This window comes from Rana temporaria, chromosome 5 (genome assembly GCF_905171775.1).
Source record: "Rana temporaria chromosome 5, aRanTem1.1, whole genome shotgun sequence".
Taxonomy (NCBI): Eukaryota; Metazoa; Chordata; class Amphibia; order Anura; family Ranidae; genus Rana; species Rana temporaria.
The window spans coordinates 171,097,780-171,113,144 of NC_053493.1; the positions used below are offsets into that span (position 1 = coordinate 171,097,780).

The following is a 15,365-nucleotide window of genomic DNA, read 5'->3' on the forward strand; positions in this document are numbered from 1 at the left end:
TGCGGTAACGCCGCTGAAAGTAATGGGAACGGCGTTACCGCGAGGGTAAGAGTAATCAGGTAGATTACTGGTTACCCTCAAAAGGTGCCCTGGAGCAGACACCTGTGTTAGGGAGAGGAGACAGATGGTGTGTCCCTTCTACATAGGGACAACCATCGGTCACGTCCCCCAGTCAGTATCCTCCCCCCACAGTAAGAATCACTCCCAGGGTACACATTTAACCCCTACCGCGCCCCCTAGTGTTAACCCCTTCCCTGCCAGTCACATTTATACAGTAACCAGTGCAATTTTATCGCACTGTTCGCTGTATAAATGTGTTCCCAAAAATGTGTCAAAAGTGTCCACCGTAATATCGCAGTCGTGACAAAAATCACAGATCGCCGCCATTACTAGTAAAAAATAAATAAAAAAATAATTTAAAAAAAAGTAATAATTCTATCCCCTATTTTGTAGGCGTTATAATGTGTGCGCAAACCAATTACTATATGCTTATTGCGATTTTTTTATTTTTACCAAAAATATGTAGAAGAATACGTATCGGACTAAACGTTTTTTTTTTTTAAATGGGATATTTATTATAGCAAAAAGTAAAAAATAGTGTTTTTTTCAAAATTGTCACTCTATTGTCACACTATTTTTGTTTATAGCGCAAAAAATAAAAACTGCACAGGTAAAAAACTACTACCAAAAGAAAGCTCTATTTGTGGGAAAAAAAGGACGTAAATTTTGTTTGGGAGCCACGTCGCACGACTGCGCAATTGTCATTCAAAGCGTGACAGTGCCGAAAGCTGAAATTTTGCCTGGGCAGAAAGGGGGTATATGTGCCCAGTAAGCAAGTGGTTAATAGTGGAGCTGGGAGACAGAATCGGGAGCAGAAAGTGTTACACAACAGTTAATGTATGAAATATTTAATATCATTATTTTTTTCATTCTTCTTCTATTTTGTCTGTAGTCAAATTAAAAAAATAGTTTCTCTCTGAGTTAAACTGCAGTAGAAGAAACTTTTCCTGGGTATGCGATTTCTACCACATGTTATTTTAAGGTAGCTGAAATGCGGCCTTGTTCTTGGCTTGTCCCGGAATACAGGACGAAGCCATCAGGTTCATAGTTAAAAACACTCGGCTCTGCCCCCTGATCTGTTTGATGTGGACTTTCTCTCTCTCTCCTCTCTGCTCTCACATCTCTCCTGGCTTCAGCCCCTCCCGCCTCTCTTCTGAGCTTGATAGCTACAGTCAGTGGGCGGGGCTGACGCCAGGAGGGACATGAGATGTAAGAGCAGAGAGGAGAGGGGCGGGCCGGGCAGTCACAAGAGTGCGGCATATACAAACACTAGGAAATTAGGTAACAGCTGCATGGAAGTGCTCTCCCGGGAGGGGCGGGGCTTGACATCGATTATTACGATCGCATGCATCGGGGACACCTGAATCGCGATGCACCTATTAAATTCGGCACCCCTAGTATGTATCCTTTAGATGACATTCAGCCTATGAAGAAGGACCTAGGGGTCTGAAACATGTCAGGCGTCATCTCCAACAGATACGTGCAATAGCACTTCATACCAGAGGGCACCTACATTTATGCTTGTATTTTTTTACTGCAATTGATTATACTTTTCTACTGTATAGATTATCAAATGTCTTCAGTAAACAATACCTTTTAAATACTCACCCGGTCTGTTCTAAAAATCCTGAGGGGTTATGCTGTGCCTATAAGCACTAGGTTTGTCTTTTCGTTCATCGGATTGGCCAGACCAGGCCACACACACACTGTCAATCTTTCATTTTCTAGTATATTTCACTACAGTATTCCAATGATCTCTCTGGTCAGTCAGAGCTAGTGCTCCCTAAGTAGCAAAGCAAAGCTAGCATATATAATAAAACCTGCCCATTACTTGCCCATAACCTTTTTTTTAAGGAAACTAAACCCACTGATTTAAAGTGATAAAGTCTTGTTTTTTTTGTAAGAAAACAAAAACAAAACAAAAAAACAATCATTTTATACTTACCTGCTCTGTGCAGTGGTTTTTCACAGAACCGCCAAGATCCTCTTTCTCTGGTCCCTCTTCGGCTCTCCTGGCCCCTCCCTCCTGTTGAAAGCCCCCACAGCAAGCAGCTTGCTTTGGGGTCACCCAGGCAAATCCGCAGCTCCCTTTGTCCATTCAGACACAAAGCCACGGCTCGGCCCCCTCTCTCTCCTGCTGTCTCAGCCAATGAGGAGGGAGAGTCCCGGGCAGCCGAGTCTCTCGTGCAACATCGCTTGATTGAGAGGGGGCTCAGGTAAAAAAAACTTCTGCCTTTAGAACCAAAAATTCAGTTAAAAAAGGTTCAATAAATTGTACATTCAAGGTATCCTCCTAGTGATAACTGCCACAGTTGCCAGTGTGCTTAAGTCAGCTCTCAACAAATCTTTCAGGCTTTCAAATGGCTGGTGTCATAGCTGGTAATTTTTGCATTCTTTGCCATTACAATCACAGTTCTAAATAAAGGCTGATGGAGTTGTCCTTGACAGATAGAAGAATAGGAGAGGTGAGCTACGCTTTAATATTAACTAGCATTTGACAACATTGTATGTACAGTGTGTTTATCAAATATATGTATACCCACAGCATTCCAGGAATCCCAGAGGAAGTAAAAAAGTGCAATAACTTAAAGGGGTTGTAAAGGTAAGAAGAAAAAAATTCCCTAAATAGCTTCCTTTACCTTAGTGCAGTCTTCCTTCACTTATCTCATCCTTCAATTTTGCTTTTAAATGTCCTTATTTCTTCTGAGAAATCCTCACTTCCTGTTCTTCTGTCTGTAACTACACGCAGTAATTGGAGGCTTTCTCCCTGGTGTGGAGAAAGCCTCTTGAGGGGGGAGAGGGCGAGCAGGAGTCTCAGGACACCCACTAACACACAGCTCATTTCTCCATCTGCAAAGTAGAGAGCGTCCTGACCCTCCTGCTCGCCCCCTTCCCCCTCAAGAGGCTTTCTCCACACCAGGGAGAAAGCCTTCCATTACTGCGTGTAGTTACAGACAGAAGAACAGGAAGTGAGGATTCCTCAGAAGAAATAAGGACATTTAAAACCAAAATTGAAGGAGGACTGCACTAAGGTAAAGGAAGCGATTTAGGGAAAACATGTTTTACCTTTACAACCCCTTTAATGATGCAGTTATTTTTTTTTAAATGATTATTTTCATAGTAAAATAAATTCTGCTTACCCATTTTCTTGTACCCCATTAAATACTTTGTTTTCCAGATCACCATAGCATAAGCTACAAAGTAATGCTGACAACATGAAGCCTTGAGGTATTCCACAGCGCTGTACAAAATATCTAAATCGAATAAAAAAAATATATATATTATTTTACAAAAAATTAAAAATATTTAAAGTGTATCCAATTCCAAGAACAAAAATGTAATTAAAGAGGTTGCAATAGAAATTTTTAAGCAATACGGGGATGTACTGTTACCGGAGCTATTACACACTCTGAACCACGCTTTTTCTAAAGGGTATCTCCCTCCCTCCATGATGGAGGCAACAATCATTATAATTTATAAAGAGGGAAAAGATCAACTTGACCCTTCTTCATATCGTCCAATTTCACTGCTTTGCACGGACGTAAAAATCCTTGCAAAGGTACTGGCAACACGATTAAAAGGGTGTATCGAGAGTCTAATTCATCCAGACCAGTCGGGATTTATTCCCAACAGGTCAACAGGCCTGAACATAAGAAGGGTTTTCTTAAATATGCAGGTTCCCACCGATAACGAGGGCCCCAGGGCATTGCTGGCCTTGGATGCTGCTAAGGCATTTGACAGCCTGGAGTGGACGTATTTATGGCGGGTACTGGAAGGCTTTGGGTTTGGCCCGTCCTTTATTAGGTGGGTCAAGCTCCTATACAATAAACCACGTGCAAAAGTTAAGATTAATGGCGAAGCATCAGACCTATTTGAATTGGAGAGGGGAACGAGACAAGGCTGTCCTCTGTCCCCACTCCTATTCGCATTGGCTATGGAGCCCCTAGCTATAAAAACTAGGTTTAAGGAAGACATTTTGGGATTCAAAAGGGGCCTAGATGAAGACAGGGTGTCGTTGTTCGCGGACGACATCCTGTTTTTCATAGGGGATGTTAACTCGTCGGGCCCAGTGGTCCAAATGGTTAGGGAGTTCGGTAAGTTCTCAGGATTAATTATTAACTGGGATAAGTCGGCTCTGTTTCCAATAGATACAGTACAATATCGGACGCCAGCCCATATGCCCCAGTTAAAAATCCAGACTACATTTAAATATTTGGGGATTTGGATTACCAGGGATGTCAATGAATATATTGGCACAAACATGGCCCCCTTATTATTGAAACTGAAGCAAAAAAAAAAAGACATCTGGAGCCGCCTCCCTCTCTCTGCAGCCGGGAGATGCAGTCTAATTAAAATGATCTGGCTCCCTCAGATATTATACGTCCTCCACAACTCTCCGATTTGGGTCAACCAAGTGTGGTTTAAAAGGGTGGAAACGCTATTTCGCGAATTAATGTGGAAAGGCGGATAGGCCAGAATCGGGTTGCAGACCATGCAACTCCCGGTTGGGGAGGGAGGGATGGCGGTCCCACACCCGAGAATTTATTTCCTGGCGTCTCAGCTACAGCATATCGCAGGGTGTGGAATCCCAGACCTGAGAAAAGATTGCTTAAGATTAATGCTAACAGGGGCTCCGCATAAAACACTAGCAGAAGCTTTGGAAGCAAATTCATTTGCTCATAAGTGCCCGACCATAAATTTAATTAATAAGGTATGGAGGACAACAAAGGCTCTATTGGGATACCTTGGAGTAACTGAGTTCGCTCCCCTTTGGAACAATAAAAATCTCCCTGAAGTCAAGGGGGTGGGAAAATGCAACATTTGGGAGAGACAGGGAATTACGCGCCTTGTCCATCTGTATGAGGGAAATATTATGAAGTCATTCTCAGACCTAAGACAAGAATTCAATATCCCAAATAAAACCTTTTTTAAATATCTCCAGATCAGGCATGCCACTCAGACTCAGTTTAAGACTCATTCGCTAGATAGGATGCAGACCCCGATCCTCAACAAAATAGCCCAAAGAGATTCCACGAAAGGGTTTATTTCAGAGCTATATAATAAATTGGGGGCCAGGGCCATAAACCAATCGGGTTCACTAAAGAGTAGAGAAAGATGGGAACAGGACTTGGGACCGATAACGCAAGAGCAGTGGAGTAGGATCCTAAATAGAGGGGTTCTAGTATCTATTTCTCCAGCACAGAGAATGTCCCATCTATTTTTACTACATCGGGTTTCAACTAGGCTGGAAACCGAGAGACGAATGCCCTAGATGTAAGGCTACAGGCGACCTCGTCCATATGTTCTGGAGGTGTCCCAAACTCTTCAGATACTGGACAGAGGTCATCAACAAACTTAATGGCATTTTTAAGACCTCTTTAGAGCCAGACGCTAGAACCTGCCTCCTGGGAGACATGGAAGACCATAGAGTTCCCCCGGGAACATTGGAGGGTGTGTTGAGAGGCCTATTTCATGCACGCAAACTAATTGTGCAACGCTGGCAGGCGAATGGCCCCCCATCTGTTAGAAACTGGATTGGAACCATAAATATACTGATTGAGAGCGAGAGAGTGGCCTTTATTAAACAAGGCAATCACAAAAGGTTAGAAAAAGTGTGGGGACCCTGGTTGAGATACACAGGCTTCCCTCCGTAGAGGTAAAAGATCGTCACCATTAGAAGCTTCCCCCTACCATAGAAGATAACAATTTTTCAACAACCAAAAATCAAAGCAAGTGATATCAAATTTTGGCTCCTCCCCAAAAGAGATTACGAGCTATAGTCGTGAAAGAGGCAACTTCACCCCTCCACCTCGGTTGGCCTTTATCTTTCCTTACAAGAAGGCATTAGAGATATATCGAGGGGGGGGAGATTAGGTAGGGGAGGGGGGTGGTGGGGGGAGGTGGTAGGAGGGGGGGGATAGGAGAGGGGGTGGGAAGAGGTAGAGTAATTTTAGTATGCATGCTATGATCACTGTTGGCGATGGCTTTGTACTTTACTGCATGCACTATGCACCTTATGCTATGGATGTGAGTAACTCTGTAAACACTGTACTTTGGGTAAAAAACAAAATAAAGAAGAATTAAGAAAAAGAAAAAAAAGAGGTTGCAAACCGCTGCACATTTATTTTTCTTTCCTGCAGGGCAAAGGCATAATGCGCTATAGTATGCATCACATACTAGCACGTTATGTGAAACTTACCTCAAAACTAAGCAATGTAATGCCATTGGTGGAGATGGTATCCATCTTCACCCGGTTTTTCTTCTGGGTTCACAGACTCCGGCTCTGTGACTGGCCGGAGGCACGAGGACGTCACTCCCGCATATGCGCGCGGGAGCCGCCTATCACGACACAGGGCTCTGAAGAAACAGCATGGGCAGCCGCTGTATCTATGGAGAATCAGTACTGATACTCTAGAATAGAAGTGTTTTAGAGCTACAGAACATTTCCATCTATCCTCATCTATAGAACATAGAAGGGAGAGATAGCTGGGAACAATAACTGACAACAATTGGCACAGTAAGCTCCAAAGATGTCTGGATGGATCAATGGTATTTTTTTACTTATATAAACAAAATTCTTTAAAATGGTACATTTAACAACTTCCCGCCCGCCAATGTATATAAACAGCCGGTTGGATACTCTGTTCCAGGAGGATACACTCGTACGTCTTTTTGCTCATGCACCATGTGATTGCTGAGACCAATTAGAGCGATCATATGTCAAACAACTCTCATGCATGCCATTCATTCATGATAGCATTGTTTATTATTGTAATCTCTGTAATTGGTTACCGTGATTACAGGGTACAGGGTCAATCACAGCAATCATAATGGTAAACAGTGACTCATGAATGAAAGCCATTTAAAACAATTGCTTTTACAGTGATCGCGACCTAACCCCCCCCCCCCCCCCCCCTCCAGGGTAGTACAGTTTCACGGTGGTTACATTGCACTACTCTGGTGACGGTATATAAAAAGTATATTAACCTCTTGGCGCCCGCTCTATAGACAAAAGACGTCTACAGCACCGCGCCCTTCCTGCCGGGTGGACGTCCATGGACGTCCTCCTGTTTACTTCCGTGATGCGCGCCACCGCGGGCGCGTATCAGGGAAAAGCTGTGCCCGCCGTGTCACGTGGGTGTCAATGCGAGTGCCTGGTGGCCGCGACGTCCGCTAGGTACCCGCGATCGGCAGTCACAGAGCCAGGGACGTGGATCTGTGTGTGTAAACACACAGATCCATGTCCTGTAAGGGAGAGGAGACCGATGGCGTGTCCCTTGTACATAGGGACACAGATCGGACTCCTCCCCCAGTCAGTCCCCCTCCCCCACAGTAAGAATCACTCCCAGGGAACATATTTCCCCTTCCTCACCCCTAGTAGTCAGTGCATATTCATAACACTGTTCGCTGTATAAATGTGAATGGTCCCAAAATAGTGTCAAAAGTGTCCGATGTGTCCCCCGCAATATCGCAGTCCTGACAAAAATCGCAGATTGCCGCCATTACTAGTAAAAAAAAAAAAAAGTCATAATTCTCTCCCCTATTTTGTAGACGCTATAACTTTTGCGCAAACCAATCACTTTACGCTTATTGCGTTTTTTTTTTTTTTACTTACCAAAAATATGTAGAAGAATACGTATCGGCCTAAACTGTGGAATTTTTTTTGTATATAATTTTTTTTTTTATTGGGATATTATAGCAAAAAGTTAAAAATGGTGTTTTTTTAAAAAAAAATTACGGTCTTTTTTTGTTAATAGCGCAAAAAATAAAAACCACAGAGGTGATCAAATACCACCAAAAGAAAGCTCTATTTGTGGGTAAAAAAAAGTACGTCAATTTTGTTTGGAAGCCACGTCGCTGAAATTTTGCCTGGGCAGAAAGGGGGTATATTGTGCCCAGTAAGCAAGTGGTTAAAATTAATTAAAAAATGTTGTTACCAGTCAGTTCCCCTAATCACCACTACCTGTCCCTAAACACTGCCACTCCGGTTAGATTGTCCCTAATCACTGCCACAATAGTCATAGTGTCACCATAAGGACTTGTTCACACGTGCAACACTCTGTAAAGAGACATCAATTTTAGGATGGCTCTTCATTAGTATGCCGTCGGATCTAAGGTGCATATTTACGCTGGCCGCTAGGTGGCGTTTCCGTCGATTTCCGCGTTGAGTATGCAAATTAGCTAGATACGGCGATCCACTAACGTACGTCCGGCCGGCGCATTTTTTTAAGTCGTTTCCGTAAGGCTTTTTCGGCGTATAGTTACCCCTGCTATATGAGGCGTATCCTATGTTAAGTATGGCCGTCGTTCCTGCGTCGAATTTTGAAAATTTTACGTCGTTTGCAAATAGGGCTTTGCGTAGAATGACGTTCACGTCGTAAGCATTGGCTTGTTGTGGGTTAATTTCGAGCATGCGCACTGGGATACCCCCACGGACGGCGCATGCGCAGTTCAGATCAAACGTCATTTACGTCGGGTCAAGACGTATTAGCATAAAACACGCCCCCATCTCATCCATTTGAATTGCGCGCCCTTACGCCGACACAGATACACTACGTGGCCGTAACTTACGGCGCAAATTCTTTGAGAATATGGGAAATACGCTGTAAGTTACGGCGGCGTAGTGTATCCGAGATACACTACGTATGCCGTAAAGACGCGCCGCGCTTCATGGATCTGGCCCTGATGCCGCGTACACACACCATCACTTTCTGCGATGAAAAAAAACGACGTTTTGAAAAACGTCAATTTAATTGACCGTGTGTGGGCAAAAACGTCATTTTATATCTTCTGAAAAACGACCAAAAAAATTTGAAGCATGCTTCAATTTTATGTGTCGTTTTTGGCCGACGTCGCTTTCTAAACATTGACCGTGTGTACGTAAAAACGTCGTTTTAAGCACGCGCATGCTCAGAAGCAAGTTAGGAGACGGCAGCGCTCATTCAGGTAAAACGACTGTTCAGAATGGAATAAGCACATTCGTTAGGTCTTTTTCAGCTTATATACAAGAAAAGAAAGCGCTTCTTTAACCCCTGCTTTTAACTGCTACCCAAAAATGGACGTTTGTTGCGGCTGATCTTGTTACATAGTTATGACAAGCTTTTAAGTAGTTTCTTTCTTGTTTGATAATGTTTATGTTTGTGTTCTGTTATTTAGTTGTATCTTCCATCTTCAAAATTTGAAATATATATATTGGGCAACCTTTTTTTTTTTTTATTTTGTCACCAATTTTAGTGGAAATCTCTATTTTGTGTTGATTTGGGAGTGTGTGAAGTGGCTGCAACATGGCTAGAAAACGGTCGTCAAATCAGATCAGACTAAAAATTACGCCCTGAAGTACAGAATGGCCTCTGAAGAACGACCTGCTAAACAGCACCGTGCACACAAAAACGTAATGCCAAAACAAATACGTCCTTAGTACAAGCACTGTATCACAGATCCGACGACAAATACACAAACTGTACAACAGAAAACGAAATTTAAAGCACAAACACTGAAAATCACGAATCGTCTCTCACCAAACTTTTACTAACACGCAGCAACACGATATCAGCAAAAGAGGCCGTCTTCCGCATGGAAATGACCCTTTATAGTGACGTCGTGCGTGATTGACGGAACTGCGCTTTGCTAGAGCGTTGTGAAAAAGTGATGGTGTGTATGCTACGTCGTTGTTCAAATTGAAGTTTGAAAAATGTCGTTTTTTTCCATCACATAAACCGTCGCATTTTTTCATCGCAGAAAGTGATGGTGTGTACGCGGCATTAGAGTCTAACTCATGGGTGCTCAAGCGATTCCCTTAATTTTCAAGAATGTCCTCTCACTTTCTGTTTTGGCTTTGGGACAGGAAGTGAAAGTCAATCTCCCCAATGAGACAAGGCTGGCAAAAAAAACATCAGGAGTTATAACCCTCCCTTACAATATTCAAAATAAAAATAAAATAAAAAAGTTTTTCTATAGTTCTACTTTAAAGATACATAATAGTATACACGTCTGCAACAGGATGGTGGCATTAGTTTCAGAGGAACAAGTTTATAAAAATGAAAACTATAAAAATAGTTCAATATTGTTGTAAAAGCTGTGATATCAATGGAAAGCACAGTAAATTATGTAAATATATATGTACAAAACAATCCGTGCTTGTGTCAAAAGAATTTACAGTATATGCCTAAAAGCTGATACTTGACATTAGAATACAAGGAAAAAAAAAAAAAAAAACAGTGCAGCGCTTAAATATTGCACACTCAAAAGGTGAAAAACAAACAGAATAACTTAAATAATTCTATACAGCAGTGATTTCTGTGTCCAAGGGAAAAGTAGAAGTCTCAAATTTCCAAAGTCCAAATGGTTGAATAAAAACGGACAGTCCCACAAGCCGTGTTTTAGAAGGTCATGGAAAGCAGAATGTCACCAGAGAGTGCTGTTATTACGCTTACCAAAACACATGAGGCCACTAAGAAGTGGGCAAATCACGCTCTGAAATCAGGGGAATTCGATCCACTTTCTGGGCTGCGGAGAACTCCTATTCACCTCCTCCTCCAAATCACCAAATACAGAGAAGGCTTAAAGGGGGTTGTAAAGGTACATGTTTTTTCACCTTAATGCATTCAGGTGAAAAAACATCCGAGGATTAGCAGCCCCCGACCCCTCGAAAGTCCCGCGCCGTAAACGCACTGGCTTCTTGGTTCATTCATTGGTTGATTGATAGCAGCGCAGCCATTGGCTCTTGCTGCTGTCATTCAAATCAATGACGCGGGGGGCAGGGCCAAGTGATACAGTCGGCGGCTATAGCCGCCGGCTGCATCACGGGAGCGCGCCCACAAGCGAACCCCCTTGGGAGAGAGCTTCCCATGAAGGGGGTTAGCTGATGCGGGGAGGAGCCGAGACAGCCACAGAGGGACCCCAGAAGACCAGTATTGGGGCCACTCTGTGCAAAACGAGCTGCACAGTGGAGGTAAGTATGACATGTTTGTTATTTTAAAAATAAATAAAAAACAGGAACCTTTAAGTGTCCCTTTAATTCTCCTGATTATGAGCAGGATTTGACCACTTCTTAATCTTCTGGTAATCGGAATAAGAGCACTCTGGTGACAGTCTGCTTACCTTGACAATTCACCTTCTAAAACACGGCTTGTGGGACTGTCAGTTTATATTCAGCTATTTGGACTTCGGAGATTAGGGACTTCTACTTTTCACTTGGACACAGGAATCACTTCTGTATTGAATTATTTTGTTTGTTTTTCACCTATTGAGTGTGGGATATTTATACGCTACACTGTTTTTTATCCAAATTATGTAAATACTTTGTACACAAATAAAAATGAAAACTTACTGTTCGTGTATTCTCAAGATATGGTTACATATCATTTCCTGTAAAAATGCTAGTAATTTGCTTGAGCTCTCATTCAGAAAAAGGTTCTGAAACATAAAAAAAAAAATGACATTTCAAAAGTTTAGGCGTATGTTGAGGCAAAAAATAAATAAAAAATAGCAGTTGAAGTAGCGCTCCCAGAAAGTGTCTGGTTCTTTTACAGAAGCTGAATGATTCTGCCTGGTTGCCCATATGCCAGGACTAACAGCAGAGAGCTGTACATCTGGCTGCAGCTAACATGCAGAGGCATCAGCACAACAGACACATCATTCTGACCAACATTTTTGACCCATGTGCTTATTTTTCAGTTTTCAATTAATTGAGATACCAGCTCCTAATTAAAGTTATTTGTTCTGTGCAATGGTACTGTACAGAGCAGTCCCAAACTCCCTCTTCTCAGGTCCCCTGCCAGTGCTCCCGATTCCTCCTTTTCTCAGTGGGCCCCCATAGGAAGCTTTTTTTTTATGGGGGCCCCATCTAAGGCTTGCCAGAACTGGACTGTGTACATCTCTTGACACAAACAGCGTGGCACGGCTCTGCCCCACAAATCCCTCACATCACAGGATTTGACTGAATGTCATCTGTGAAAGGGAGCAAGAAAGGAGAGTGGGGCTTCCAGCAGGGATATCACTGGATTGAATGTCAGGTAAGTGTTTGAGATTGGGTTAAGGAGAGATGCACAGATAGAAAAGTTTTTTTTTTACCGGATGCATTCTCTCCAAAAAATGTTTATGCCTTCACAACCACTTAACCGTCGGAAGATTTACCCCCCTTCATGACTAAGTAATTTTTGCGCTACGGCACTGCGTTACTTTAACTGACAATTCCGTGGTCGTGCAGCGCTGTACCCAAACAACATTTTTGTTCTTTCATCACAGAGATTTCTTTTGATTGTAATGGATCACCACTGTGATTCTTTTTTGCCCTTTAAACAAAAAAAAGAAGAACATTTTGAAATATATATATTGTTCTGCTATAAAACATATCCAATATAAAAACGAAAAAAATAAAATAAAAATAATTTCTTCATTAATTTAGGCCAATATGTACTCTGCTACATATTTTTGGTAAAAAAAAATCCCAAAAAGCATGTATTGATGTTGCTGCTTTACAGGAACACAGGATCCATGCTTTCTGTACTAACATAACAGTGATCTGTCTTGTTTACATAGGCAGATCGCCGTTCTAGCCCTCTGCCTAATGATCGGCGGGTGCCAGCGGACATCAAGTCCATGTTTTCCACAGATCAGCTCCCGTTGTTTCAGATTATAGTGGGAGCGGGTCGGGGGCAGCGCGCAATGCGCACCCATGACCCAGTAGTGTTGTATCACGTGCCTAGCACGTGATCCGACGCAGCAGTGCCACCTTGCTGCAGTATATGTACATTATACTGATGGAAAGTGGTATGAAGCATATTATGTTGTATGTTTCTGTAAGTGCTTTTTGAGACAAAGGGCATTTTCTGCTTTTTGTTTGCAATCATTTTCATAAAAAAATATCTACTATTCTTCTTTGAAACAGTACTATTTATACGCTCATAGGAAGAAAAAAAAAACAGTAGGAAACAGGATTTTGAACAAAAAAAAAATCACCATGTGTACTTTTTAAAACAGCTCTACAGACCTCTCTGTACAGGTCAGAAGCACTTTTAAGAATAGGAAAGATTTCATACAATGCACAAATGTAAGTGGGCCCCCAATACTTAATTTTTAAAGCATCACACGGTAAGTACAGAAACCATATAACAGAAACAGACACGTCAAACAAAATAACACGTTCAAAATGAGACTCAGCAAGGGGATCACACGTCTCACATGGAAATCAATTCCATGTGAGACTTTCTTTAATTTAAGAGCGGCAAGGATGCGGAATTCCCCTTCACAGGCGGTGGTTTCAGCAGGGGGGGGGGGGGGGGGCATCATAGTTTAAAAAAACTATTAGATACACACCTGAACAACCGTAACATACAGGGATATACAATGTAATACTGACATATAATCACACACATATGTTGGACTTTTTTCAACCTCACCTACTATGTAACCATGTGATTGCAGGCATGGGTAGATATGCAAGAAGGTGTCCCGAAAAATCAGGCACTAGGGAGTCTCTGTACCACATGTGGCATTTTACAATGAAATTACCGTTGGTAAGAGAAAACAAAGAAGGACGCGCAAAGGAAGACTTCGAAAGAGGAGAAAAGAGGAAGGAGAAAGTGATAAAAAGAGGAGACAAAAACAAAACAGGGAGATAGAGAAGTTGTGAAGGGGAAAGAGGGGGGCCGGAGAGGAAAGGGTATATTCCGCCATCTCTCCAGGACCAGGGGACCCAACGGTATGACCACCAATGTGGACGATTTAGTTCAGCAACACCCTGTGCTCCTCAGAGTAGACAAATTCATGCCAGTAGAACCAGTTTGAGGATATTTTTCCGAAGGCTCCCCTCCGTGGCCACCAGGTCTTCCAGTTAAATGATTTCAGCCACCTTTTTCAACCAGACGGCTTTAGACAGAGCCTGTGTCTGTTTTTAGAAAAGAAGAATGCAGCCCTTTGACGCAGTGATCAATAGTGGTAAAATGGAACGATAAAATAATAGAAAGTGTAAAACCAATCCTCACAACTACGCAGCTGAACACTTGAGGCCAAAATACCACATCCTAGCAAATCAACATAATAGTGCAGAGCTAAAACATAAAAAATAAATAAGCAAGAAGATTTTTATGGAAATGTTAAAGTTCATAGCGAGCAGGACACATAAGAACCCAAAAAGTGTCAAGATGTGCATCTAAATTTTCTTGTGGGTGTATCCGTGAAGAACCGACACCGCAGATAGTAATAGCAGCTCGCCTCACTGCATGGACCCCTGAATTAACAGACGGGTCATGCATGCATTCCCATACAGGGTAATCATGGGGAATGCCTGGAAATGTCCTCTATTGGTGGCGATTGTCAAAGCAAGTGGAGATTGATATACTCATGCGCCAGTAAATGCAAATGCTACAAACCTAAAGCAGGGGTGCCCAACCTTTTGAGGAGCGAGGGCCACTTTATCGACTTGGTAACCGGTCGCGGGCCACAATGAGCATCAGTGGCGTATGGTTTGTCAGCGCCCGGGGCAAGGCAAGTAATTTGCGCCCCCCTAACCTGTGGACTTTTAGCACCCCCCAAGTCCCTTCACTTCCTACAATAGTACAAACCAGCCTGATTCCCACACTGACCACTGCACTAACCTACCTACCTGACCACTACACTAACCTACCTGCTTCCTATACTTGCCACCACTACACTGACCTACCTGTCCACTACACTACCCGATTCCTACACTGTCCACTACACTACAATGACCACTACACTACACTGTCCACCTCACTACACTGCACTGTCCACCTCACTACACTGGCCACCTCACAACACTGCACTGTCCACCTCACCTCACTGCACTGTCCACCTCACAACACTGCACTGTCCACCTCACAACACTGTAGGGGTGTTGAAATTAATCGCAGCATCGCGATTCCGGTGTGCCCGATGCGATTTCGATGCATGCGACCGTGAGAATCGATTACACCGCCCGCCCCTCCCGGGAGAGCGCTCCGTACGTTACCTCATTTTGTTTGTGTACATGCTGCTCATGTGACTGCCCGTCTCTCCTGACGTCAGCCCGGCCCGCCTCTCTCCTCACGTCAGCCCCGCACGCCTCTCCTGACGTGTCAGCACAGCCCGCCTCTCACATCTCTTCACGTCTCTCCTGATGTGTCAGCGCGGAACGCCTCTCTCCTCACCTCAGCCCCTGCCCGCCTCTCATGTCTCGTCTCTCCTGACGTCAGCTCGCCTGCCTCTCTTCTGAATCTCTGATAGCTACAGTCGGTGGGCGAACTTGAGAATTCCCTCAGGAGAGACGTGAGAACACCGGTGTTCTGTCAGATTCTCCAACAGCG

General features: G+C 43.2%; 1 protein-coding gene across 5 annotated transcripts in view; it reads right to left on the reverse strand.

The window, feature by feature from the left end:
- The window catches only part of TERT (telomerase reverse transcriptase), a 194,568-nt gene that overhangs the window by 94,989 nt on the left and 84,214 nt on the right, over positions 1 to 15,365 (reverse strand). For 4 of the 5 annotated variants that reach the window (XM_040353379.1, XM_040353380.1, XM_040353377.1 and 1 more), the window contains 2 exons: positions 11,390 to 11,475; positions 3,201 to 3,314 (listed from right to left, as the gene is read on the reverse strand). In XM_040353379.1, coding sequence (XP_040209313.1) covers positions 3,201 to 3,314; positions 11,390 to 11,475 — 200 coding nt within the window. The remainder of the gene's footprint in view (positions 1 to 3,200; positions 3,315 to 11,389; positions 11,476 to 15,365) is intronic. The other variant, XM_040353378.1, reaches the window with a different exon arrangement.